This window comes from Magnolia sinica, chromosome 16 (genome assembly GCF_029962835.1).
Source record: "Magnolia sinica isolate HGM2019 chromosome 16, MsV1, whole genome shotgun sequence".
Lineage (NCBI taxonomy): Eukaryota > Viridiplantae > Streptophyta > Magnoliopsida > Magnoliales > Magnoliaceae > Magnolia > Magnolia sinica.
The window spans coordinates 27,979,612-28,007,398 of NC_080588.1; the positions used below are offsets into that span (position 1 = coordinate 27,979,612).

General features: G+C 39.3%; 1 protein-coding gene across 7 annotated transcripts in view; it reads left to right on the top strand.

Annotated features, from left to right (window-relative positions):
* LOC131228524 (molybdenum cofactor sulfurase) overlaps positions 1–27,787 on the top strand; it is a 186,266-nt gene that overhangs the window by 25,145 nt on the left and 133,334 nt on the right. For 6 of the 7 annotated variants that reach the window (XM_058224220.1, XM_058224222.1, XM_058224223.1 and 3 more), the window contains exons 7-8: positions 14,366–14,472; positions 14,825–14,870. In XM_058224220.1, the coding sequence (XP_058080203.1) occupies positions 14,366–14,472; positions 14,825–14,870 (153 nt within the window). The remainder of the gene's footprint in view (positions 1–14,365; positions 14,473–14,824; positions 14,871–27,787) is intronic. The other variant, XM_058224221.1, reaches the window with a different exon arrangement.

Consider the following 27,787-nt stretch of genomic DNA (forward strand, 5'->3'; position numbering starts at 1 on the left):
CTATGCAACCAAGGCTACGATGCAATGCAACTTAAGCTCATAACAGGAGAAAACACCAGCTGCCCTAATGCCACTCTTGGATCTTCCAATTATCTCAACTATCCATCGATGTCTTTCGCGATCTTGGAACCGACAAATTTCACAAGGACATTCCCACGGACGGTCACAAATGATGGCCCACCAAATTCCAAGCATAAGGCAACAATCAATTCTAACCATCGGGTGAACATCATGGTTGAACCCAGCGTTCTACATTTCAAGTCGGTCTATGAGAAGCTCAGCTTTACGGTGACGGTGACGCTCTTAGGTGAGCCATTGGATAATTTTAATATCCTCCCTTCTTTGCTAGTGTGGTCTGATGGCAAACATAGAGTTAGAAGTCCCATAGTTGTGTATTCATATTACAACTCTGATTTGCCATCTAATGGGAAACATACAGTTAAAAGTCCCATGTTTTCAGAGCCGTCTCCTTGAAAATGCTAGATAGTGGTAGTGGTAGAAAGGAAAGAGAATAGCTCATTTGAGTTGTCCAATTTCATAGTTTGATAGTCTTATATTAAATGAGTTTGAGTTTAGTTTTTACGATGAATTGAGTAGCAAAAAGGATTCAATTATATCATTTGAGTTTTCAAAAAAAAAGAAAAAGAAAAACAGAGGCAGAGCACCCGTGTAGATTCACTTAATCTTACATAAAGGAAATACGATTTGCATCCTGAACACGGGCCGTAGATTGAATATTCAAATATGACATACGTCCTGGAACACGGGCCATGGATCAAATGTTCACAAATGCTACGATTCACAAGTGCGGCACAAAATAACCATCCTTTCGGGAATGGCCCTGGGCAGAGCACCCGTAACTTAAATCAATTAACAACTCATAACAATAATCAAATATATTAAACCCACAATTCTTAGCAATTAACCAAATGAAATCAATCTACAAATCATAAAAATAATCGAATAAATCTAATCTACCGTGAACAAATAATCAAAATCTACATAGTAACATAGGGTTTTCAATCGAGAAGATCGCCTACCTCAAGTGAAGGAAAGAAATTTGATGTGTCAGAGTTCTATGATGTTAACCTTGAATCAACTCGCTCTTGCTCGATCCAACTCGATTAAACCTTAGAGCAAGTATGTGTGACTTATTTAAGATCCTAACTAACTCTAGATTTCACTTAGATTGCCTATACATATTAATCATGCATGCTTCAATCTAGGGTTCTAGTCTCTTAGATCTAAGATAAGATAGACCAACAAAATTAACTCGGTGAGTCGACTGAATGAGTTGTGAATGTACAAGTACAACATAGTGATCTATTTGAATTAACATGATGTAAGGAGGGTCTTACCTAATAAACGATGGAGAGGACTTGATCTAGACCTGGGAATGGCCGAATTGATCTTAGCAACTCAACAAGTTGTTTTGGCGAGTCGACTCAAACGAGTCCTTTATCTTCTTCTCTTCTTCTCTTCTTCTTCCTCTGGCTTTCTTTCATCTTCCTCTTCTATTTTTGGTCAGCTAGAATGTCCAACAGAAACTAGACTCAACCGCACAGATAGGCACTGAGATAGGAACTCGATGTGGTCTCTCTTCTCACGCAATCTCTCTCTCTCTCTCTCTCTCTCTCTCTCTCATTGTTTATCTCCCTCGCTCTCACTGTTTCTCTCTGGCTCTCACTGTTCTTCTCATGATTGTATGTTGGAGAAAAATAAGAATCTATACGTACCGTCTCTAGAGTCCATGATGCACAAGGAGACTTCGCGACGAGCTACAACGTGTGGTTTCTTTCCGGCGACTAATGGAGTTTTACTTCCACACGTCGGGTCTAATCTTGATCGAGGTTCGTAGATCATACGAGCCACATGAAGGTTGTTTTTAGATCTGAAGTCAAGTTATTAATCATATGTTTTGTAGTGCAGGTTTAATGAGGAAGATGATCGGCCGTTAATGGCGAATTTTGCTCTAAGATAGATTTCTTTGCATGAAGGTTGTTGGATGGTCTAGATGGGCCTCACAAAGCTTGTGGGACCCACAAAATGAAGATCGGATGGGGTTCCTAGTCCGAAAGTTTTTGGCTAAAACACGATGTTGCAAGAGATGCGGGGAAAAACAGAACTTGCTAATTGACTGTCGATGAAAAACCATGATGGAGCAAGGAGAGACGTTGATTGGAGGTTGTTATGGATACAACTAACAATTGAGATCGAGAGTCACACGGATTCTGGATGCGGAGAGAAATGAGTTCCACTACGGGAGGAAGCTTTGTAACCGCTGTCACATACACGGTTTGATGTGGAGAATGCTGGAAACAGGTGTGGTCCACCGAGATGTATAATGTGGAATCTCCAAGTCGTTCATCAGTTTTGCAGCACCGAGTTGGGTCAAGAGCCTAAGAACAGAAAAGATCGAAGATTTGAGGTGGGCCATGCAGGGAGGTTATGGATTACAAACTTCAGTTGTTGCGGTTTCTCAAAGGTCTTGACCCGATGGACGGTTTGGATCTGACAGAGGTCCCGCTGTGATGAATGGTGCGAAGCACAGATGGGTTCGGTCGGTCTGGTGCGGAAACGGAGGGGAGATGTGAGGGGATATCGGTCGGGCGTGGGTCTTGAGTTGGTTAGTGCGGTCAAACCACGTTGGCAGTTTTTAAACGTCATGTTTTTTTTTTTTTTTTGAAAGGCAGTGGGGCCCATTGAAGATATTGGTGGTCTATTCATTGGTTTCGCAAGATCAATTTAGGGCATAGGTCGAAAACTGAGGTAGATTTGTAAATCAAATGGGCCGCACTACAGAGAAACAACAAGAGTTGAACGTTGGCTGTTGGGCCTTCCAGATTGGTTGATGAATGGCTTGGATTGCTTAGTCGGGTATAAAAAATGATGGGCAGTGAGATGGAGGTGAGAAGGAGAAGAGATTTGGAAGTGTTGGAGTTCAAGTCGTTACATGGACGTGGGTTGCGGGCTGCATATGAGTGTACAACTGGTAGTAGGTGTTGGTGGGTCCATCAGAATGTCTGGGGAAGCAATCTACTTCATCCATCTGATTAGTTAGGTCAAGATAGGGCACATGTTAGAAAATGAAGTGGATCTAAGCCTGAGATGGGCTGTTGGTTCGAAATGTTGAAGATTTGAAGTTTAAGATGATTTGGGAATGTCAAGTTACAATGGTTTAGATTCATCTTGTAAATTTGGGATGATGGGCAGGTTTGAATAAAAATCAAGTGGTTGATATGGTTAATAGGCCTGTGCAGATTGTTTTCAAGGTTTTGGATTGGTATTGGGTTAGGTGGTTAATGATAAGAAAGCTTGAGAAGTAAAGAAGGGTATGAGTCTAATGTTTGGTTGTGGACGAAAATTTAAGTGTCACTCTCTGAAAAATACGGGTTCAAATTTAGGATGTACACATGTTTAGCCACCCTAGTACATACACGAATGAAAGATTTTTGGGGTATTACATGGGCATATCCGAACTTGATGATATCCACTTCGTAGGTCTATTTTAGAAAATTTTTTTTCCCCCAAAAGCATATCCAACATGTCATCTAATCGGGTATTGAAAATCGATATTTTATAATGATTTTGTTAATGGCCCTGCTGTCAATGCACATCCTCCACTTGCCATCCTTTTTAGGAAGTAGTAGAGCTGGCATTGCACATGTGCTCGTACTCTCCCTAATACATCCATTTTCTATTAACTCATTGACTTCTCGTTTCAATTCATCATGCTCTTCGGGCTCATCCTATAGGCAGCTCGATTGGGTAAGCTTGATCACAACACCAAGTCAATACAATGTTAGATATCCCTCATTGGCAGTAATCTCGGAGGTAGCTCATCTAAGAATACATCTTTGTATTCGCCAACTAGGTCTCTCATTAGTGTGCTCATAAAGGTGGCACCATTAGCATTTTTTCCAATCAACATATAAACCACATCATGACCCTCATTTTTCTTTCAGAAACCTTGCAGGAGATGATAGAAGGCTGACATCCCCTGTGGTTGCGGGTTTCACTCGAATCCTCTCTCATGGGTTTCAATACTATTTTCTGATTATCTTTCATGAAGGTATATGTATTTTTTCTACCATCATGAATGGTTTGTCGGTCGCACTGCCATGGTTGGCCCAATAATATATGGCATACGTCCATTCCTTGGACTACGTCGCACCATACATTGTCATGATAGGTTTTACCAATCGTGAAAGAAACCAAATAAGGACAAGAAACCCTCACGTCACTGCCTTTCTTAAACCAAGCAAGTTTTTATGGAACTAGATGCTTCTTGGTTTTCAACTGGAGCTTTTCTACTACCTCTTCAGGGATGACATTTTCACAGCTGCCACTGTTGACGATCACCCCACAGACTTTGCCATTCACCGTGCAGCTAGTGTAGAAGATATTAGTTTGTAACCAATCACCTTAGGTGACTTAGGTGCAAGAAGAGCCTTCCAGATTACCAATGTTTCTGGACCATCCCCACTATCAATATCATAATTTGCATCATGCGTTCCCTCAGTGGTCTCACCTTCATCGTCGACTAATTGTTCTTGCGCAACTACCTTGGAGCTACCAGCCAAATTGATTTGTCGCTGCCTGCATTCGGACAAAATATGCTCAATTCTGTTGCATTTGTAGCACCGGACATTTTTTTGACTCGTTTGTCCTGCCGCCCCGTCATTTAGAACTCATGACTTAGACACTAGAGTGACATTGTTGGCCCGAATCGAATCCCATACAAGCTTATTACTGCTACTTTGAACACCAGTGGATTGATTAAAAACTTCCACACAACCATACTTGGCCTGCTTCTCTTTTCAACCAAGGCCACTTGCCTACATGCTTCTGCAACAGTAAACACTGGTGGAATCCCCAACTGATCTACAATAGTGGGCCGCAACCTATCCATGAAACAAGTAACCAGCTGCTCTTCGATCTTAAATAAATTGTTTCGGGCCACCAGATGATGGAACTCTTTGGCGTACTCCTCTACAATCATATCCCCTATTGAATATGTTGTAATCGCTAGAAAAGAGACTGCACATAGTCGATGGGCAAAAGGCCTCCTTCATGAGAGACTTCATTTTCTCCCATGTTTTCACCTAGGACTTTTAGCGCCTTTCTCAGGTGGCCTTAACTTGTTCCCACCATGCTGAAGCTCTGCCTTTCAACTTCATAGTGATTATTTTCACCTTTTTGGCTTCGTCCACATCTTTGTAATCAAAGATCCTCTCCACAACATCAATCCAATCTAGAAAATTGTCCCCACGCATTCTACCATGATATTTAAGAACTTCTACCTTCACCTCCAACTCTTTACTTCGATCATAATAATCCCTCCTTGCTTGTCGTGGCTCAACAAACGGAGCTTCATGATGGAACGGGTTAATGCCACTCCCACTGAACTCATTTTCATCATTTTCTTAAGTCGGTGGTTCATTCCTCGCTAATAGCGTAGCAAGTTGTTGGGAGATGGTATGCATCTGCCTCTCTAACATGGCAAATCTCTCTTCTACTGGATCTGCATCTTCCTCGCCAATTCTTCTTGCACCATGGCCTTTAGCGCTACGTGGCATCATCGTGAGAGAAGAAGCTCACGCAAGAATAAAATAATGGTAGAAATGGAGGCTTTGATACCTAATCTGATGTAGCTAACAGATGAAAATCGGCATTCACATGTAGTTGTATCAAACCCCCTAGCCAAGGCTTGTAGGAAAGATAAGAAAATTATCCCAAAAATTGCTGGACAAATTTTATTATTGAGTTTTATATGAAAGGAACAAAAGAAAAGTCCTAGAACTGATTTGGGCCTTACATCAAAGCATAACTATAGGTTGGATGTTATAACCTCAACCCTAAAGTTTTTATTTTTTTTGAAGGGAAAAGACTAAACTACCCCTATCTACTTAAGTAAGGCATAAGCAAAGCAAAAATAAATTAAAATTCGTCCAAAAATAAAGTAAAAATCGGAACTTCATAAAAAAGGCACCAAAAGACACTTTTGTGGACCTGAAGGTGTACCACGGGTACCGTAATGCATTGTCCGTTGATGGGTCTACGGGTTTGGCCCATTATGGAATATATTTGGGCCCCTTTCCATTGTCAAAGCTATGCCCAAACTCATCGGCAAGTAAATCAGCCCGATCCATCCACATTAGGTTGTCCATGTCCTCATCAGATGTTGATGTTCAATGTTGGTCTTGATTAGATCGTCACTTTTTTTGTGAAGTGGTATGAAGGGGCATCTTAATGATCATTTCTTTATTTTTTATTTTTATTTTTACTTGGATGATGCTAGAGTTTGATGATTAAAAAAAGAAGTTAAATAGTGTCATATTTGCCAATTGATGTAGCAAATTGAACCTAATTGAAGATTGAAGTATACATACCACTTTAAGTTCAATGAGAACAATCTCTCCTCTAATAGTTACAAATTAGACGACCTCTTCACATGCAGTAGAAATAGAATAAAGGTAAAATGATAGAAAAATGGAGTCCCACCACTAACAAACAACCCTAAGGAGTCACTAATGGGATCTAGTAGAGTCTTACCTCTAGGCGAAAATTTCCATCTCAAGAAGAAAAACAAATTTATTTAACATTGTGTATTTCATCCTGTATGGATGGCCTTATATAGCCTTCTTTAGAAACCTACTTAAAAAAACCAATGCTAAATGACTATTGGTCCATAATAAATCCCTATTAGACTTATCTTGATCAACATTCCCAAATTTATCTCAAACTTATCCTAATTAAATAAAAAAAATCCTTTCTTGAAAAAAGTCGTATAAGGAAATTGACCCTTAGAATAATACTCTAAGCACTCCAGCTACTACTGAATTATAAAAATGCTCAATGTTGTTCAACAGTATGGCCTTTATAGGCTGTACAGTTGTATAATATATAAAAAATGGTACAGTTTATATATAAACCCTAGAGGTGTTCATTTGGACTAGTGGCCCCATAGTTGATTCGATAATCAAAGAGGTCATCTAATTGGATCTACGGGACCTGTGGTTTAACCAGACCATTGATCTTGTAAAATAACCATCAAGAACTTTGATATTATCTAAATGATCGACAAGTTAATTTGGTCCATATATGGTCAGGCTTAATGTTCAAAGTGAATGGTCGCATGTGTCCGATCACAAAGACCAATCTTTAAGATTTGTTGCTACAAACCCTTGCAACTTCACTTGTATAAGACCACATTTAATGACATGTGATCCTTTGGTGACCTTCTCTAGTGATGATGTTACCTTGTGGAAAATCTGGATATTCCATTCTCAAAATTCTCAACATATTGCATATGGGAGTATGCGCTAAAGGATTCTCTCTCTTGTTGAAGGGTTGCAACCCCATTGATGTTGAGCGACTGTTACCATTGTTACAACTGTCACAATACTTTTATTTTTCTCTAATTAGACGCAAGCTCCTCCTAAGGCGGATTCCTCCTTTGACTCCTCATCCTATAGTTTTATTTTTCACAACTAGGGATTCACATTGATATTTGGTTTGATGATTTTGATATTTTTACGATATATTGAGTTAACGAGGTATTTATGGATTCCGAGGCATGGTAATAAAAAAATGGTTACAAAATGGCTGTTATAGGAAAAAAATGGCCTGTAAGGCCATTATGGGTCCAATACAGGTTTTTATTTATTTATTTATTTTAAAAGAAGGAAAAAAGGCTGTAGAGGTAATTACGACCTACATCGTAGTGGTAATGATGGTGGTTGTTATTGCTATTGTTATCATTATTGAAGACCTTGTTCCTTGGCGTATGTTGTTTTCAGATGATATGGTTTTTACTAATGAGATGGAGGGGTAACACAGAGTCTTTATTGAACCACAGTGACAAATCTCGTTCTTGGAAATTCTTGGCACATAAAAATCTTGGGAGATTTTCAAAATTTGAGTTTTTTCTCAGGATATTAGGGGAAAATCTAGTCGAAGATAAAATTATTTAAAAATATTGATTTTAAATTAATAAATAATTTTAAAATTAAAAATATACATATATTTATATAAAAATTCGTCAAGGTTTTTATAAATTTTTGAGTTAATATTGTGATAAAAACACAATATTTAATATTTGCCAAGATTTTGAAATCTCGCAATAATACTGCGATATAGTGTATTTTTCGCGATATTATCATGAGATTTTCAAATCTTGGCGATATTTGTCACTAGTTAGAAATATGTAGGGATGCATTAGAATCTAACGGTTTTAAAATTAGTTGGACTAAAATAGATCGTATGAAATGAGATTTTAGTAATAATCGGAGTGGAAACGAGGAAGTAGTTAAGATATTTGACCAAGAAGCAATGTTTAGAATATTGGTATTGTTACATGTATCGATCATCGGGGATATGCAAACATGTATCGGTATTACTGATACTTAGAAAAATGTCGTGTTTGAGGGAAGCATTGGGAAAAAGGTGGAAATTTTCATTGAAACTTCAGGAGATGTTAAAAGACACATATTTACACATGTAGGAATCAAAATATTATAAACTACAATTACATAATAAGTTTTCATTTTATAGGGGTGTCTAACCATGTGTTGTGTCAAAAATCAGTAAAAAATAAATATATAAAATTTGTAGCCAATCAATAAGTTGGCCGACACTCATTAGTATAAAGTTTTCACATCGACTAACCTAGAAATACCCTAAAATAACCATTTTGACATCTTGGGTTGATAACATGCTATTAAAAAATGGTTACTTTACGGCCATCATGTAACGGTAACGGTGGTTGTTGTTACATGATATGGGGCCCTAAAGCCCAGTATGAAAAATGGCCGGTAATGAGGCAATATGGGATTGATATAGGGTTAGCCAATACATTTTTTCTTATAATGCTCTTTTTATTTTATTTATTATTTTTAAAATTTTTTCTAATACTATTACAGGGTTGTTATGGTCCGTATCTTAACGACTATAAGTCTGGCCGTTACGGCCACCGTTATCGTCATTGAATACATTGGTTGATAATTTGGGAGAGCAAAGAGATCGAGAAGGATGTTGTTCATAGCATTTGAGCTGGGTGGATGAGCGGTGATTTGCCTTTGGAGTTTTATGTGATCACTGCATACCAAGAAAATTGAAGGGGAAATTTTATAGGATTGTTGTAAGACCAACTAGCTTTAAGGGAAAGAATGTTGGGCAAGCAAGGAACAACATGTTCATAGGATGAGTTTAGATGAAATGAGGATGTTGAGATGGATGAGTGGCAAGACAAGGAATGATCATCTTGATCATCTAAGCCTTTTCCCAATTTTTGAGATGGATAAGTGGCATGACAAGGAGTGATAGAATTAGAAATGAATGCATTCAAGGGAAGTTAGGGGCATCACTAGTAGGCAATGTTTGAGTTGTCGGTATCGATACAAGTTTCGTTGGCTGGAGACAAAGATATAATATCATTATCATCGAAAACCAGAATGTGGGGAAAAAGGGGGAAACGTGGGGAAAATGATGGAATTTTTCAGTGAAACTTCAGGACATGCCTAATACACATTTTTTGATTTAGGAAAAGAAAAAAATTACAAAAAAGAATGCATTACATAAAGAATTTTCATTGAATGGGCGCAAAAAGCATGCACTACCATAAGAAATCACTCAAATAGTAACCAATCCATGACTTAGGTGGGCCACACCACGGACAAGTCGAGAGTGAATACCCACCCATTGAAACATTCCTGATTGGTTATAAGGCCCACTAAGATGTGGTTCACACATCTTGCCTATTCATTCCATGTGTCCCACTTGGATGAGGGATCACACCAAATTTTAGGCCATTCCAAAACTTAAGTGGGTCCCACCAAGTGCTTTTAGATGCTTTAGGAATGATTTCACATGGTTTCAAATGGTGTTGCCTGCTTAAGTTTTGGATATTGTTGATTTTTGGGATATCCCATAACTTAAAGAGGGGACCACCAAGTAGATGGGCAACGTGGATAAAGCACATATATCATGGTGGGCTCATATAGCACTATACAGTAGCCACCTCGGTACTGGCAGTGTCAGTAGGCAACCGTGCCCACTGTGGCCTAGCTAGAGATAGACGGTCCTGTAAGGGGATTTGCGGGGCCCATTGTGATGTATATGTTTATCGACGCTGTCCATCAATTTCGACATATCATTTTAGGGCATGAACCCAAAATTTTGGTAGATTGAAGGCTCAAGCGGACCACACCACATGAAGCAGTGGGGATTGAAAGCTTATCGTTGAAAACTTTTTGGGTGCCATAGAAGTTTTAGATCAAGCTGGTATTTATGTTTTCCCTTCGTACAGGTCTATGTGACCTTATGAACAAGTTGGATGTCTAATAAACATCCCAGTGGGCCTTAATGAAAGTTTTCAACAGTAGGAATTCAATCCCCATTGCTTCCTGTGATGTGGTACACTTGAGCCTTCAATCTGCCTCCTTTTTGGGCTAATGCCCGAAAATGATTTGTCAAAATGGATGGATGTTGTGGATAAAACATATACATCACAGTGGGCCCCACAAATCCCCTTACATGACCTTTCGTCTCTAGCTAGGTCCTGATGGGGTAGTACCCAATCCACGCTCGTTTGGGTGGATTCTTAATTGTGGGCCTACTGTGATGTATATTCCATACATCCACACCATTCGTCCATTATGAAAGCTCATTTTAGGTCATAATCCCACAAATGAAGCATATCCAAATCTTAGGTGGACCATACCACAAGAAACAGTAGTGATTGAATCCGCAACATTAGAAACTCCATGGGGCCATTGGAATGTTTGTTTGCCATCCAATCCCCATCCAACCCGTTGATAAGTTCAGAAAGACCTGCATAAAGTGACCACCCAAATACCAGCTTGATCCAAAACTTTTGTGGGCCACGAGAAGTTTTAATGGTTGATTACCACTATTTCTTGTATTATGATCCACTTGAGATTTGGATCTGCTTCATTTTTGGGATCATGCCCTAAAATGAGCTTTCAAAATGGATGGGCGGCGTGGATGTAAGGTACATATGTCATAGTGGCCCCACAATTAGGGATCCCACCGGTGGATCCGTTACTGTAGGGGTAGTACGCAATCTGTGCCTGCTATTGTAGGGGTAGTAGGCAATCCCACTATGGGACCCACCTTGATGATTTGTCATATATCCACACCATCCATCAGTTTTGTCAGCCCATTTTAAGACATGGTCCCAAACATTAAGTCAATCCAAATCTTAGATGGACCAGAGTCACTAGACTGTAGGAAAGAGTGGTGATTGAACCCTCATCACTAAGAACTTCCTACGGACCACCGTAGTGTTTATTTGCCATCCAACCCATTAATAAGGTCAACTAGATCTGGATGGAGGGAAACTACAGAGATCGGCTTCATGCAAAACTTTGGTGGCCCACAAAATGTTTTTAATGGTCATTCAACACTGTTTCCAATGGTGTGGTCCACGTCCACCTGAGATTTGGATCTGATTAATATTTCGGTTCACATTATAAAATGAGCTTTAAAAACTGTTGGACAGTGTGGATATACAAAAAATTATCAATGTGGACCCCACACGGTAAAGGTAACAACACCCACTAAGGTGTTAGTCGAGGAACATGGGCGGGACCCCACTACGATTTATTTAGAAACGAACGGTCCTGTTAGGGGCTCCGTGGGGCCCAACATGATGTCTTTGTTTCATCCACACTGCCTATCCATTTTGAAAAATCGTTTTAGGTGATGAGCCCAAAAATTAGGCAAATTGAATGCTCAAGTGGACCACACCATAAGAAATGGTGGAGATTGAATGCCTACCGTTGAAAACCTCCTGGGCGCCACAGAAGTTTTGGATCAAGTTGATATTTATTTTGTCCCTTCATCCTGGTCTATGTGATCTTATGAACAGGTTGGATGGCAAATAAACATCATGGTGGGCCTTAGGAAGGTTTCAATGGTGGGGGACATTGTCACCACTTCATCCAGTGGTGTGGTCCACTCGAGCCTTCGATCTGCCTCCTTTTTGGGCTCATGCCCTAAAATGTTATTTCAAAATGGATGGACGGCTTGGATGAAATAAATATATCATGGTGGGCCCCACAAATCTCCTGACAGGACCAAGGTGTTCTGTAACGGTAACGGCCACCACTGTTACCTTTACAATACGGGGCATAACAGCTGTTACGGCCCCGTAATGGTTGTTACAGTGTCTCTTTTTTATTTTTTTATTTATTGAAAAAACCCCCGAAAAACCTGTATCTGCCCCGTAATGTTGATTAAAAAGTATGAAAAACCTATATATGTCCCGTAATAGACAATTACCGGGCTATTATGGCCTTTATAGGGGATGTAACGTGCCGTTAACGGCAATTACGAGTCATTTTTTTCCATAACGGTTATTATGGCCGTTACAACCCCATAACATGTAATGGTTGCCACTGTTACCTTTACATAACGGCCTTTACGGCACACCATGGATAGGACCAACCTATCCAATCCCCGCCTGAGTAGCGCCTAATCCGCTCCCCTTTACCAAAACCGCAACCCTCCCCTTATAAAAAAAAAAAAAACCTAAAAGCAGGTTCTTACGAAACAACTAAAGGAAACAAAACCCCACTTACTATCGAATAATATGCCCCCCTTGTCGATTTTTCCTCCAAAACCCCCCAATTTCCGTAACTTTGGAGGTTGGTAACTCCACTTCTTTCCAGAGAAGCAATCGTTGGAGGAATTATCATCGAGAATCCGAAGTTTTTAGGGGGTGTTTGGAGCATGGGATTAGATGGGTTTAAGTGGGGATGGAATTACCAAAATGTAATGATTAAACTGTGTCAGGGATTGTCGTCTAATCCCATGGCTTGGAGGCCATCCCACTTCATGTTTGGGAAGCGGATTGGCTACTCATCTTGCCACTACTAGTTGGTGCTCCGTGGGCCCCACCATGATGTATGTGTTTCATCCATGCCGTCCACCCATTCTTCCATGTCATTTTATGGTATGAGCTCAAAAATGAGTTTGATCCAAATCTCAAGTGGACCGCACAGTTGGCCCTAGGAGGTTTTTAATGGTGTAATTCAATCACTACTATTTTCCCATGGTGTGGTCCACCTAAGATTTATATCTACCTCATTTTTGGGATCAAGCCCTAAAATTATATTTCAAAATGGATGGACGGCATGGATAAAACACATACATCATGGAGGGGTCCACATAATACCGACCACTAGCTACACGAAACCCAAAGTAGGATTGCAGAAACCCTTGCCCGGTGCTGATTCCAAGAAGGGGCTTCACAACCCATACCTTATGTGAGTCCCAAACAGACGTTGCAATGATCCATGGGATCTTAAAACCCACTCCCACCAAATCCCATTTAAACCCATGCGCCAAACGCCCCCTTAGGGTTCATGGCATACCTTTTGAGGAAATCTGCAAGATGATCTTCTAGAAGTCCAAAAACCTCTTTCCTTAAATAGATCCGAATGAAAAATACAGGTTTTTTTATTTTTTATTTTTTATTTTTTAATTTTTAATTTTTAAAAATTTTTCTTGTTGGATTTCAAAAATATCGAAAAAAAATAAATCGCCAACATTTCGGTGATATCCAGAAGGGAGACAAAAAAATGGGTTTTCGGTATCGACTAACCAGCCGATAATTTAAACATTGCTAGTAGGTAATAAGATGAGGAAAAATAAACTTAGATGGTTTGGTCATGGGCAACGAAGAAACCAAAAACTGCATCGGTCAGGAGTGAAGTGGTTCAAGGCCCTAAAAGGGCAAGGGAAAGGCTTAAAAGGACATGAGTGGAGGTAGCAAGAGAAGACTTGATGGCATATGGCTTAACTGGAGATATGGTCCTTGATAGAATGAATGGCGGAACAAGATTCATTTAGCTGACCTCAATTAGTTGTGATAAGGCTTAGATGATGATGATTGTGATATTCTTTCGAAAGTGGTAATTACCCATGCATTAGTGCTGTTGTTTCTTACACTCCCGAGGTATTGTTGTTCAGCTGTTATGATATTTCAGCTCTAAATTATATATTTTTTTCTGTTCGATTTACAGCTCAATGAATCTCTAGTGAACCAAAGACTTCTAGACCACAAAGTGTTAGTGACTGGTTTGGCTGTCAATGGGCCAGGCTCAGGTTGCTTTAGGCCAGGATATTTAACTGGTTGCCTGGCCTATTCAAAATCTTGATTTTTATTTTTATTTATATATTTATTTTTATAGGCATGTGCCTATTCAAAAGTTTCGTTTTGTTTGCCAGGGTTTGGAATGTTAGCACTTTTACTGATTGGCGGTTTTTTGCTTGCAAATGTAATCAGTCTTTTTTTTTTTCCTCGGATCTTATACTTGTCCTACTTTATGTTTTGGAGGCAGGGGGCAATGGATGGTTTTGATCGATGCTGCAAAAGGATGTGCAACCCACCCACCGGATCTAACAATGTTTCCTGCTGATTTTGTTGTCATCTCTTTCTATAAGGTATTGGTTATTTTCATTAGTTTTCATAAGCCCACATGCACCTATACGTGCAGCCATACAAGCCAACGTCACAGCTGTGCGGGACGTTCGATCTGGATCTGTTCATCATGTTGGTCCACTATCAGCAATTATTTTGATATATACTGTTTATTGCTTTTGGATACGATGGTACTCATTTACATGGTGGTTCGACTGATGCATAGATAAGTTGTCCCAAACATGTGCCAGGTTGCCATCTTCATCAACGTGTAGAGGTCCACATGGGCTCAACAAAGCTCTTTTTTCCTAGTGGAGATGCAACTGCAGTTTTTTGTTCGTGACCATTTTTCTTTTTCTTGTCATTTTTGTCCAGATATTTGGCTATCCCACTGGGCTCGGTGCTCTTATAGTCCGAACTGGTATGCAACAATCTGATCCATGTTCTATGATATGACATACAACACGGATATTTTATTTTTTATTTTTTGTTCTACTTGGTCCATGTTTACTTATTTAATTGTTTGTTTATTCGGTTTAAACCATAGTCTCTAGACTGAAATGCATGAAATGGATGTGTTGAACCTAGAACTAATATTATAGTAGTTAGCGCGAGTGTGAAAAGGATTCAGGAAAAGGGGAATTCAGGAAAGTTGGCACTTCCAAATGGGAAATGGGTTCACTGGTAAATGGTGTAAACTATATATGAATAGCTTGCACGGTCTTGTGTTGCTTTGATCTTCTGAGTTCCATTCATGAATTGTCAAATTGTTCCTGAATGGTTTACATGAATTTGGTAAGCTCACATCAATCGAGTTATGTTGGGCTATTTTCCAATTGAATTGGCATGCTTATAAACAAAATGTAAAAACTACTCACGAATCATGATGTCAGAGTAGTAAAATTACATGCAACATTCTGTAGGTTTTTTGTTTTTTTCTTCCCTTCACTGTTAATCGTCATATTCTTCAATTTTCCATCTGAAAGGTGAGAGTTATTTTATCTGTACCATCTTTAGAAGATTTCTCTGATGTGCATTTGACTATTTGGTCTTCATGTGACTTTCCTGCTGATATTTTCTCTCTTTTCTTTGAATTATTGGAAGAGGAAACATAAATTATGTCAAGAAGATCTTTCAAAAAAAAAAAAAACAAATGTCAAGAAGAAAAGAAAAAGAAAATCACCAGCACAAAACGAAGTTGCACTTCACCCTGCTAATGCATCATTGCCCCATGGCCTCTCTGCCTATACGGATAAATGGAATGTTTTGCTTAGATTCCAAGTTAAGGATTGGAGTGCCAAGGCAACCTCAGTTGTGGGTTATTCTGGTACATGGTACAGGAATCAGTATGCGGTACACTACTTCCTCAATACATCGTACAGTCTAGGGTTGTGATCATGCCGGTTTCTCCAGCACATACACTGATTCTCTAAGAATATGCAATATGGTTTTATTTATGAATTGACAATGCCATTTATATATGAAACAATGATTGTTATCATTGTAGATCCGCACATAAATCTTAGCAGAAATCCCTAAATACTAAAATATAAATTTACATTACAACTTACTTGACAGTAAGAATATACAGCCAAAATTTTGAGTCGATAAAAATAGCAACCTGGACTGGAAACCAGAATCTCGATCACATGATTCATCACATTAGAGTCATGGATAGCAGCCCAAGAAATGACCTTCACATAATTGCCCTCGACAATCAAATGCCTTAGAAATTTAGTAGGGGATGTTTTTCAAACCTAACACGAGCTCCTTTGCCTTGGACAGAAACTTTACTGGAAGGATAGGAATTGAGATTCTAACCTTTATCATCTCTAACCATTCCACTGACTCAGTCCTTGGTTTCCATGAGATGCCCATTGTTGTCAAAATCCTACTATTTACAATTAACAATTTATGATATGGGTCAAATCTTAGGAAAAGCTATTTGAGTTCCACCTTGAATCCCTTTTTAAACGAATCCTATGGTTCTAGAATTTGAGTCATTCAATTTACGATTTGAATCCTGATTTATGAATTAAGTTGTACTTGTATTCTTCTCTTTTAAACTTGGCTTTCATTTTAAAATGGTCAATTGTTTATTTTGTTCTTCATAACAGAGGAGATTTGTGGATTTTGATATTCGAAATCCCAAAACAAAGAAATAAAAACATTGTTTTCTCTGGTCCACAAAATTTCAATGCCATGTAATTCTACTCTCAAGAAGGGTAAAATTAACGGACACTTTGTATGTTTTTTTTTTTTTTTGAAGCTAAATTTCTTGAAAGATAAATCATGAAGGAAAGATGAGAATCCTTCGATGTTATCATATTGTATACAAGTTATCAATTGCCAATAATCACATGTTACTTTTCTTGGTGAATATTGATGGGAAATGGATAATTGATGATTTTTTAATTTTTTTTTTCCCTGATTGATGCATAATTTTCAGATATTTTTTTCTTTAAAGTAAATAAGAGGAAATCTTATGATCTATGATGTGATTTGCGATTCTATACGATTTACGATTCATTGCTATACGATAATGATTTTGACAACATTGGAGATGCCCGTCAAAATTGAGCTTCCAAACACCACTGGGAAGATGCGTACAATCTTTGCTATTAGTCACTACGCCTAGTGATGAAAGTAAAGATCTGAAACAGGAACCCCTCAAAATCGGGCCCAAGAGGCCCATTTGATGATATGCTACTATTGATTCTTTCCCAATTGTACAAGTAGGTGATTTAATATTTAAAAAATGTGTATTTAGTTCCATCTAGATGTCATAGCAAAGGGCCATAGGGAGTGCCCTAAGTAAAATTCTCCATCTAAGTTTGCAAGGGTCTCTGCCCAACTCCTTATCACTTCCAAAGCGTTTTTTGGAAGTTCCAAGAACCCCAAATTTGCAATTATAGAATCCCCAAATCTCAAGCTTCAACTGTAGTGAACGAAAAGGTGATGAGCATATGGCGCAATTGGCTGATGGGAAGGATCTGCCTAAGCGCAGGCACCTTCAATTTAAACAGGAGAACTCAAACAAATAGAAGAGAACAATTCCAAAAATTTGATTAAATTCAAAGGTCCTTCCTACTACTCATCTCAGGCCCTTATATAGGCTTTTGAAACATACATATAAGGAAAACACAATGTCATTGGCAACCAATGACTTGTTGCAAATATGGAAAAGAGATACAAGAGATATGAATGCATTAAAAATGTTTGACTAATGGATTATTCATAGTAGCTGATTGTTTTTGCTAGCTAATTACCTAAATAATCTAGCTACCCAAATAGGAGGCTTGGGCCTCCTTATTGATGGGCTGGCTGATGGGCTTGGGCTTAATGGGCCTAGGCCTGACCCATGGGTCATGGGCCCAAGTCACCCTGCATTAGTCCTCTCCTTGAAAGAACTCGACTTTAGCGAGTTAATGGCCTAATAATGCTCATAGAGGTTAGGATTCAGATGTTGGAAGTCTGTGGCTGTGATCCATGTAGCATCGAAGAGAGGTCGTCCTTGCCAACAGGTGAGAAACTTCTGATAACCACCATGGCATGTGGAGATGATCTAGTCATCGAGAACATCAACGATCATGTTTGTAGGTGGTAAAACTGTTGGAAGTGTGCTAGCTTGTTCTTCGATACCGTCGTCAATATGGTGCCCATGATTGATTGAAAGATCTTCTACATTAAAGTAGGACTCATAGGTAAATCTGGTGGGAGATCTAAAACATAAGCATTAGTACTAATCTTCTTTATGATTTTGAATGGTCCTGCATTGCGAGGATGGAGTTTCTTCAAGGTATTGGGAGGCAACCGTTTGGGACGAATATGGGCCATAACCATGTCACCTTCCTCAAATTCAACAAATTGACATCTTGTATTTGCATGCTGCTTATAACTTTCATTACTTGTGGTGATATTACGTTGAACTTTGTCATACACTTGTTGCATATGGCGGATGAAGTCATCAATTTATGCACTTGGTCTTGACTCTACGGTTGGAGGGAACCAAATCTACTGGAAGATGCGGTCATATACCAGTTACTACTTCAAAAGGTGACATCCTTGTGGACATGTTGATTGAGTTATTATAAGGAAATTTAACCATGTGTATTACTAGGTCCCATGTAGCTATATGATCGCTGACAAGACATCGTGGTAACTTACCCAAGCTTCGGTTGACCACTTCTGTTTGACCATTGGTTTGAGAGTGGTAGGTACTTAAGAACTGAAACTTGGTTTTCGTTGCTACCCGAAGAGTTTTCCAGAAATAACTCATGAACTTGGTATCACGATTAGACATAATTGTCTTTAGAAGCCCATGAGGACGAACAACCTCTTGAAAGAATAATTAAGAAATCTTGAGTGTCTGCTATATTCGAGCATGTATGAAATGAACCATCTTTGTAAATCGATCAATCACCACAAATACTGAATTAACTTTCCAAGTAGTCTTTGCCAAACCCAGGACAAAGTTCATGTCGAGATCTTCCCACGGAGCATGTGGGGTCGGCAGTGGTAGATACAATCCACAGTTTTTCTTTTGAACCTTATCAAGTTAGCAAACCTTGCATAACTAGAAGATCTTTGCGACATTTGATTTTAGGCGAGGCCAGAAGTATCTATTTCCAATGAGGGCTAGGGTCTTATTGTGGCCCAAGTGACCACTACACCCATCGGCGTATAACTCCCTCACAACATACTCACGGATGGATGTATTTGGTAGACAAAGTTGCATTCCCTGGAACATGTAGCCATTATGAATGCTGAAATGTGGGTGTCTCGCAAGCTATCCAATAAGAACATTTGTATAAATACGTCTAAAATCCTTGTTATCAACATATGTCGTATCTCTTCGAATTCCGGAACAATGGCCGCCATCGATGACAATAGATGCACGTGACGGCTTAATGCATTAGCAACCTAATTGTCCTTGCTAGCTTTGTGACAAATGACAAAAAAAACTCCTGAAGGTAAGCACTCCACTTGGCACGGCGAGCACTCATCTTCTATTGAGAGTTTAGGTGCTTGAGTGCTTCATGATCAGAATATAGGACATACTCCTTGCCAACCAAATAGTGATGCTAATGTCGTAAAGTCTGAACAATGGCAGAAAATTCCAAGACATAAGTGGAGTATTGTTGCTTTGCATCAGAGAGCTTTTCATTGAAGAAAACTATTGGATGACCTTCCTGATTGGGAACTCCAATGTCGATGTTGGAAGCATCAAAACTCATGTGAAATACATTCTTAAAGTCCAGAAGGCACAAAACTGGAGCTTTGGTCATCTTATGTTTGATCCTGTCAAATGCTCTTGTTGCTACATTTGTCCATCGAAACTCTCATTGTATCATGCAATTGGTAATCAGAGCCATCATGCTGCTGAAGTTCCACACAAAACGTCTGTAAAATGTGGCGAGGCCATGGAAATTGCAAACTTTAGAGATGGTGTTAGGTGTCAGCCAATCAACAATGGCTTTCACCTTGATGGGGTCCACCTCCACACCTTGTGACGAGACAATGTACTCTAAGAAGATCACTGATGTACTCATGAGGGTACAGTTTTTAAAGTTGATGTAAAAGCATTTGCGACGAAGGACTCTAAAAATAAGACTTAGGTGATTGAAGTGCTCCTTTCTTGACTTACTGTAGATAAGAATGTTGTCAAAATAGACAACGACAAATTGACCAATAAAAGGGTGCAACAACTGGGTGGTGACACACATGAAAGTGCTAGGAGTGTTTGTGAGACCGAATGGCATAACTAGCTACTCGTAGAGGCCGTCATTTGTCTTAAATGCTGTCTTCCATTCGTCACCAGGTCGGATGCGAATATGGTGGCATCCATTGTGAAGATCAATATTGGAGAAGACGCTACCAACTACCATCAAGCCCAGCATATCATCAAGCCAATGAATGGGGAAATGGTACTTCACTTTGATTTTATTTATCGCTCGGCTGTCTGCACACGCACCAACTTCCATCCTTCTTGGGAGTAAGGAGGGCTGGCACTGCACATGGATAGTCAACACAAATAAATAGCAACCTCAAATGCACTAGTCTTGAGAGGTCGATACAAACTGAGTTCTAAGGACGACCTTTCACCAAAAACCAAGGTTTATGGTAGGACAACCTAATGTCTAGAACGTTTGTAAGTATCAAAAACTCAAATTGAGAATGAGGGAAAGGAAATAAACTAAATTATTACAACATTCATCACCACACATACATCACAATCACCATCCAAACTCCAGGAATTATAGTGGTTCGTGTGTGTACACCAACTGTTCTCAAACAGCACACAACTATTCCGCTCCCAATATCCGCTTTCACTATAAAATAAGTTTTCCAAGGTTCAACTTAAAACCTTCACAATTGTGTTTTTCAAATGGGCTTTACACAATCACAAAAACCACACAATGAGTTTTTCTTGGCTGAATCTCACAAACCAAAAATGTAGAAATTGAAATTGTACTCATCTGAAGATTCTTCTTCTGAAGTAGCCCGGTAGAACTAATTCAATGTAGACGTAAATGTTCAATGTCCAATCTCACAAATGAAAGGGTTCTAGGTCTAAATGATTTTTAAATTAAATTAACCTGGGGCTAGCTTGATTTGATTTTGATCTCAAAAGGGTAAATCACAATTCCCTTTTTTAATACAATAGAGTTGAATAAGGAGATCACAAAATCAAATACAAAAAGCTATAAAAAGAATCTAAAATGAATAAGTAATAGCTTCACAATTGCAAGAACTTATCTCTCAGAGTGATGGCTTGATTAGACTTGGAATGAATGAAAAACTCTGAGATTTGTCCTCTATTTATAGGTAAAGATTCTGTTCCCTCGATTGGTCTAAGGGTCGGTTCAACTGGTCGAAGCACCAACCAATTTTCAAAATTTTTGGCGTGATAAGATAAACCCGTTACTCGACTGGTCGAGTGGCTTTCTCCATTGGTCGAGTGGGACCAGAAAAGCTTGCTGGACTTTGAGTCGAGCCCTGTTCGACTGGTCGAGACTGTTCACTCGATTGGTCGAGCAGTGTGCACGACTGGTCGAGCCATAACCAAAAATTCTCGAAAATTCTCAACAAATCTTGGATTGGTCGAGCAGTGTGCACGACTGGTCGAGCCACAACCAAAAATTCTCGAAAATTCTCAACAAATCTTGGACTAGTCGAGCCAGTGCCTGGACTAGTCGAACAATGACTAGGACTAGTCGAAGAAAAGCCTAAAAACATATATAATGACCCAAATTCAATATGCAATCTATATGACCTAACCTATGGTTAATCTAGGGTCATTCATACCTTAAATGTGAGTTTGAAACATCGTTTGCTTCGGTAGAAAGCACATGAAGCTTGACCTCGAAGTCTTGAACTTGAGTTTGAGCTAGAGCTTGTGTTCATGAGACTTTAAGCTTGAGGTAGTGATCTTGTAATATGAGCTTGAGTACTTAAAACTTGAGCTAGAGGTAATGAACTTGAACTTGAGCTTTGAGCTTGAGATAAGACTTTGTATTCTTGTACTTGAGCTTGTGTTCGATCTTTGGCATTGTTCTTCAACTTGAAAGTGTAGAAGAGTTGACGATGACTTGAAGGTGAACTTTCCATCTTATCATAACAAGATACTGACTCCAAGTGGTTTGGCACAACAAAATTTGACAATACTGGGTGCTAGAATTACAACATAGCACTTACAATCTCCCTTTTTGTCAAATTTGTGACAAAACCGACAAAAGAATCATGCACCAGTTTATACACATCGCAAGGCAATGTTACTACTACTCCCCCTCAATTCAAGCAGGGTGATTTGTATAGTACCTGTATTAACCAAATACATACCACACAAAAAAAATATGCACTTCCATATCCATCTCTCTACAACCACATCCACAACAATCATCATGCAAAGACATATACCAATAAAAACGCAAATTATACCACATTTCTCCCCCTTTTTGTCACAAAATGACAAAGGAAAAATGATATAAATAGATGATTGAGGTATAAAAAATTATGTAAAAGAAGAGTATGAGAAAGAGAGTTAACAAGAAATTGTACTCAAACTTGCACCAAACAGAAGCATAGTAATGCATCCCAAGCCATCCATCAATAAGGAAAGGATCCCAAGATGCACCCCACTTGTTGTTGGTTTAAGATGGAGGTTATAGAAGGATTGGACTGTGGAGCCCAGAAGTCCAATCAAAGGGCCCAGAAACAGTAACCAGTTGGACTATGGGGCCCATGAGTCCAACCTTACAACCCTTTTTATGGTTTTCTTTCTGACCATGGTGAGTGGGACTTTGCAATCCATCTACTGAAAGAATGCTCTTTGAAGATGTATGAAATGGATGAAGGAATCTTTATTTGCCACCTCTTTCTCAGTTTCTAAGCTGTGTATTTCAGAAATTCGAGGTGCATTTATCAAGGTGAACCATTATCACCATTTTGTAAACTTTATAGGCGGAGACTTCTAGCAGATTATTCTCAAGAGAGTATAGGGAGATGTTGCGAGGATTTGAGGTGGGTAACCACAAACAATGCATCTCTTAGCTCCAATGTTGATGTAGGATGATGGAAACTAACATAGGAAGCAAGATGAGATGTCAATTACGCATTAATTTCAGCAATCAACGTGTAAAATCAAACATATCTACATATTAGATTCAGAAAATTCAAATTTTTTAACACAAAGGTCATAGGTTATCACATACGTGGTGCACGAAAATATAAAATAATTCGAGAGTGGCCCACTTGGAAGCAGGGACTTTCAATCTAGCGTGGATAGTGCAACAACCATGTGAATAGACAACGCCTCAAATAAAATTCTAGTTTGAGAAAGGTTTTACAAAAAAAAATCAGATTTCGTTAGGGTTTTAGGTTCACAAATTGAGATTTGGGAACTGATTTATAGGGATTTAAAGGATATAGGGATGAGGTAGGGTTGGAAGGAGATCAAGGAGGGAAAAGATACGAAATGGGGCCCACATGTGAAGGTCCGTACGGACGCACGTGCGTACGGGGCCACACGTAGATGGGTTGGGAGAAAAAAAAAGGAATGGATCGGGTTGGGTTTTGACAGGTTTAGAAAGGTTGTAAGGGAAGGGAAAGAAGGAAGAAAGAGAAGAAGCGAAATACTTTGTTGGAGAAGAGAGAGGAAGAATGCACCTTAGAGGAATTCACCACCAAACCAGCTTCTACCCTTCCACAATTCAATTGGAAGGTAAGGTTTCTCACAAACCCTAAAAAAAGAGAGGAAAATAAATTCACACAAAAAAGTCTTTTTTTTTTCCTTCTCAAACTACTCCACTGGGGTTGGACGTCCACCCCCCTCCCCTTATAATAAAATTTCAAAATAATTACAACTTTGCCACTTAAGTGATATGACCCATCATCCAAAATAAGGAAACTAAAACACTTACCATCAATATCAACCGTCAAATAAATCCTCAAATTAATATTAAAAAAAAACATAAAGGAAGCAAGATCAGGGTTTGAGGGGCCTAGGTTTGGAAGATCTGGTGGCCTGATCGACCAGATCCAACGGTCATATCGACACGAAATAAGAAGCTTATGACTAAAATGGTCGCCTAAGCAGCCCACATGTATCATCCCAAAGTGGAGTCTTCCTGATGCACGCTCAATGCATGTTGGGTCTTCAAAATTGCCTGGCGGGCCGCTTCTGGAACTCGTCTCCCATCCACAAAGAGAGCTGCGTTGATGTGGGTGGTTGCATCCATCTCCGGTATACCCGAGTAGATTCTCTTATGTCACCATCAAATTTGTGGACAATATATTGGTGTTTTGTGAGGCTTCTGAGGAGAGCATTCAAATTCTTAAATGTACTTCCTGACAGTATTCGAAATATTGGTATCGCACAATTTATCGCACCCTTGGGATACAGATACGTATTGGTTATCGCACGGGATACATGGTTTGTATCGTGTAATTTATCGCACTTCTTGGGAAACATGGGGAAACATTCGGAAAATGGTTGAATTTTTCAATGAAACTTCAGGATTGTTAAACAAGCCCTTGATACATACTTTTAAATCATAACATCTCAAAAAAAAGGTGCACATAATAAATTTCTTTTGTATAGGGTCTTAAGCTATGCGATGTTTAACTGAACTAATGCAACTATATTTAAATTGAATGCATGACATTTATAAATGTATCAAAGACATGAAAACACAACCAATTCATTGAAAAGCAAAAGAAGTAAAAATTGATAAATATACATATTTTGGAGATAGGTTTTGATGAAAGGCGTTTTCACCAGTCATGCACGTGCAAGATCCAGTCCACTCATCAGATGACATCCTTGGAAAATGCATCCTGGCCCAAGAATCAGGATGATCAATTCATCAAGTGGGCCACGCATCTTTGAGAGAAGAAATAGATGGATAGAAAAAAAGACGAACGGTTTACACTCAAAGTATAGGCCTTAACAACCTGAATTTTGATCTCCTTTGTTAAAAAAGTGGGCTCCACATGATCAATGCCGTGGATCTGAAACAGGCATGTTGGGAAGATCCGTGTGGCATTCACCTGCTCGATCTTCCACGCGCGTAATAATGCCGCGGATTTTAACAGGCATGTCAGGAAGATTTGTTGACTATGAAATTCCATGAACATGAAGCTCCCTCTGTACACGTCTGCATATATGTACATCAATCTAAACCGTCGAAATCATAGGCCTAGTGTAGATGCACTAAATCATTGGACTGAGATGACAATCATGACTTCCGATTAATTGATAATCGTTTCTTGAATTTGTACCGTTGAAATTCTTGAGGACCACAAAAGTTTTGGATGAAGCTTATATTTATGTTTTCCTTTCATCCTTGTTTCTTTGATCGTATGTATGGGTTGGATGACAGAAAAACATCACTGTGGGGCCTGACAAGGTTTCAACGGTTCAAATCATTATTCCCATTGTTTCATATGGTATGGCCCATTGGAGCTTTGGATATGCTTTAATTTTGGGCTCAACCCATTAAATGAGTTGTAAAAGCAGTTGGACAGCGTGGATAAACCACTTACATTCATGGTGGACCCCATGGAGTTTTCTCATTGAGGCAAATGAGGCCTGTTTCAGACGCGGATTAACCAACAATGCTCAAGTGACGTCACCAAGTTCTGTGGGTCCCACCATGATGTATTTTTTGTATCCACACCGTCTATCCATTTGGAGATATCATTTTAGGGCATGACCCAAAGAATGAATCAGATCCAGAGCTCGAGTGGACCCCACCACAGAAAAAAGTGGAGAGAGTGGAGCCTACCATTAAAAACTTCTAAGGGCCACAAGAGTTTTTGATCAAGATGATATTTGTGTTTTCCCATATTTAAAATATTATTTAACTTGTCAACGGGTTGGATCTCAAAAAAACATCACACAGTGGACCTTAGGAAGGTTTCAACGGTGAACGTCACTCTCTCCACTTTTTTCTGTGGTGGGATCCACTACAGATTTAGATCTGCCTCATTGTTTGTGTCATGCCTTAAAATAATCTTTCCAAATGAATGGACGGTGTGGATATGACACATACATTATTGTGGGACCCACAGAACTTGGTGACGTCACTTCAGTGTGAGTCCGTTACTCAATAGCGAAAGCGGATTGTGTAATGAGTACTCGGCACCATTAGCGTACTGCGTAAACTCTATGGGGCCCACCATCATATATACATTTTATCTACTCCGTCCATCCATTTTACCAGATAATTTTAGGGCTTTATCCCAAAAATGAAGCATATCCAAATCTCAAGTGGAACACACCACCAGAAACAGTGTGAATTGAAATTCTACCGTTGAAAGGTTCTTGGGGCCACAAAAGTTTTAGATCAAGCCGATATTTTTGATTTCCCTTCATCTATGTCTGTGTGATCTTATGAATGTCTTAGATGACAAATAAACATCACTGGGGGCTTTAGAAAGGTATCAACAGTGGACATCAATACTTCCACTCTTTCCTGTGGTATGGTCCACTTGAGGCTTGGATATGCTTCAATTTTGGGATCAACCACTAAAATGTTCTTTAAAAACAAATGGACAGTGTGGATAAACAACATGCATTCAATGTGGGCCTAACAGAGTTGACTTAGTATGAAAACAGCGTACTGAGTAACTCAGTACGCAATCCGATTACTCAATAGCTAATCCGCATCCCTCCATTGCAAACACCAGCCCCTTTCGAAAAGGGAGAGGGCCGTGGGGGTGCCGGAAGAGAGAGGGCCGCGAGGGTTCCCGAAGCGAGGGTTTTGGAAGGAAGAGGGTTCCTTAATCACAATCAATCCGTCCCGATTTCTTGCCAGAATCTCCGAGATATCCCCATATCTTCTTGTTCGAAGAAAATAAAGAAGAAAATTGGCAAAGAAAGGGAAATCGAACTTTCCTTCTTCTTCTTCTTCTTCTTCTTTTCGTAAACACGCAACCCCTTTTATTGTCGTCGTGGCTTGTTGGCTATAGTGGACTCATGAGTCTTCTGCAATCAACCTGTGAGTCTGTCAAATCTGAAAAAAAGTGGGCGTGCACAATGTCGGCCGATATATCGCTCGATTTCTGAATTTGCGGTATTTTTTGAACTTCCGATGGATATCTTGTGGGTTTCGTATCACTGGCAAGCAATAATGATAATATCGGCCGATAGTATCAATATTGCGAACACTACTTCCTGATGCTTTGAGGCAATCTCTGGGTCATGGGTGAATCGTAGTTAAAGAGAAATAGTGGACATTGATATCATGGATGTAATGGTATTGGTGAAAGATGGGCTGCAGAGTTGCTTGTTTCATCATCATCATCATGGCCTTATCTCAACTAATTAGGGTTGGCTACATGAATCCTATTCCACCATTCCACTCTATCAAGGGCTATAACTTCAGTTAGACCATAGGTCATCAAGTCATTCCTTACTACCTCCACCCATGTCTTTTAAGCCTTCCCTTGTGCTGTTAAGGCCTTTAACTTGTCCCAGCTCACTCCTAATCGACGCAGTTCTCGGTCTCCGTTACACGCGATCAAACCATCTAAGTCTACTTTCCCTCGTTTATTACTTAGTAATTCCCTCAAATGCATTCATTTCTTATTCTATCCTTGTCTTGCCACTCATCTATCTCAACATCCTCTTTCTCTGTCTTCAAGATTCTGGAGTTGGTGGAAAAGAAACTCAAGAGATTCAAAATTGATTTCTTGTTGGAAGGTAAGGGGTGACAAGCATAGAAGCTGCTTATCAAATGGGAGGAGGTACAAAAGTCCAAGAAAGAATCAAGGATTTGGGTAGGAAGATTAATAGATCAAAATTACCTCCATCAGTAAATGGTGATGAAGGTT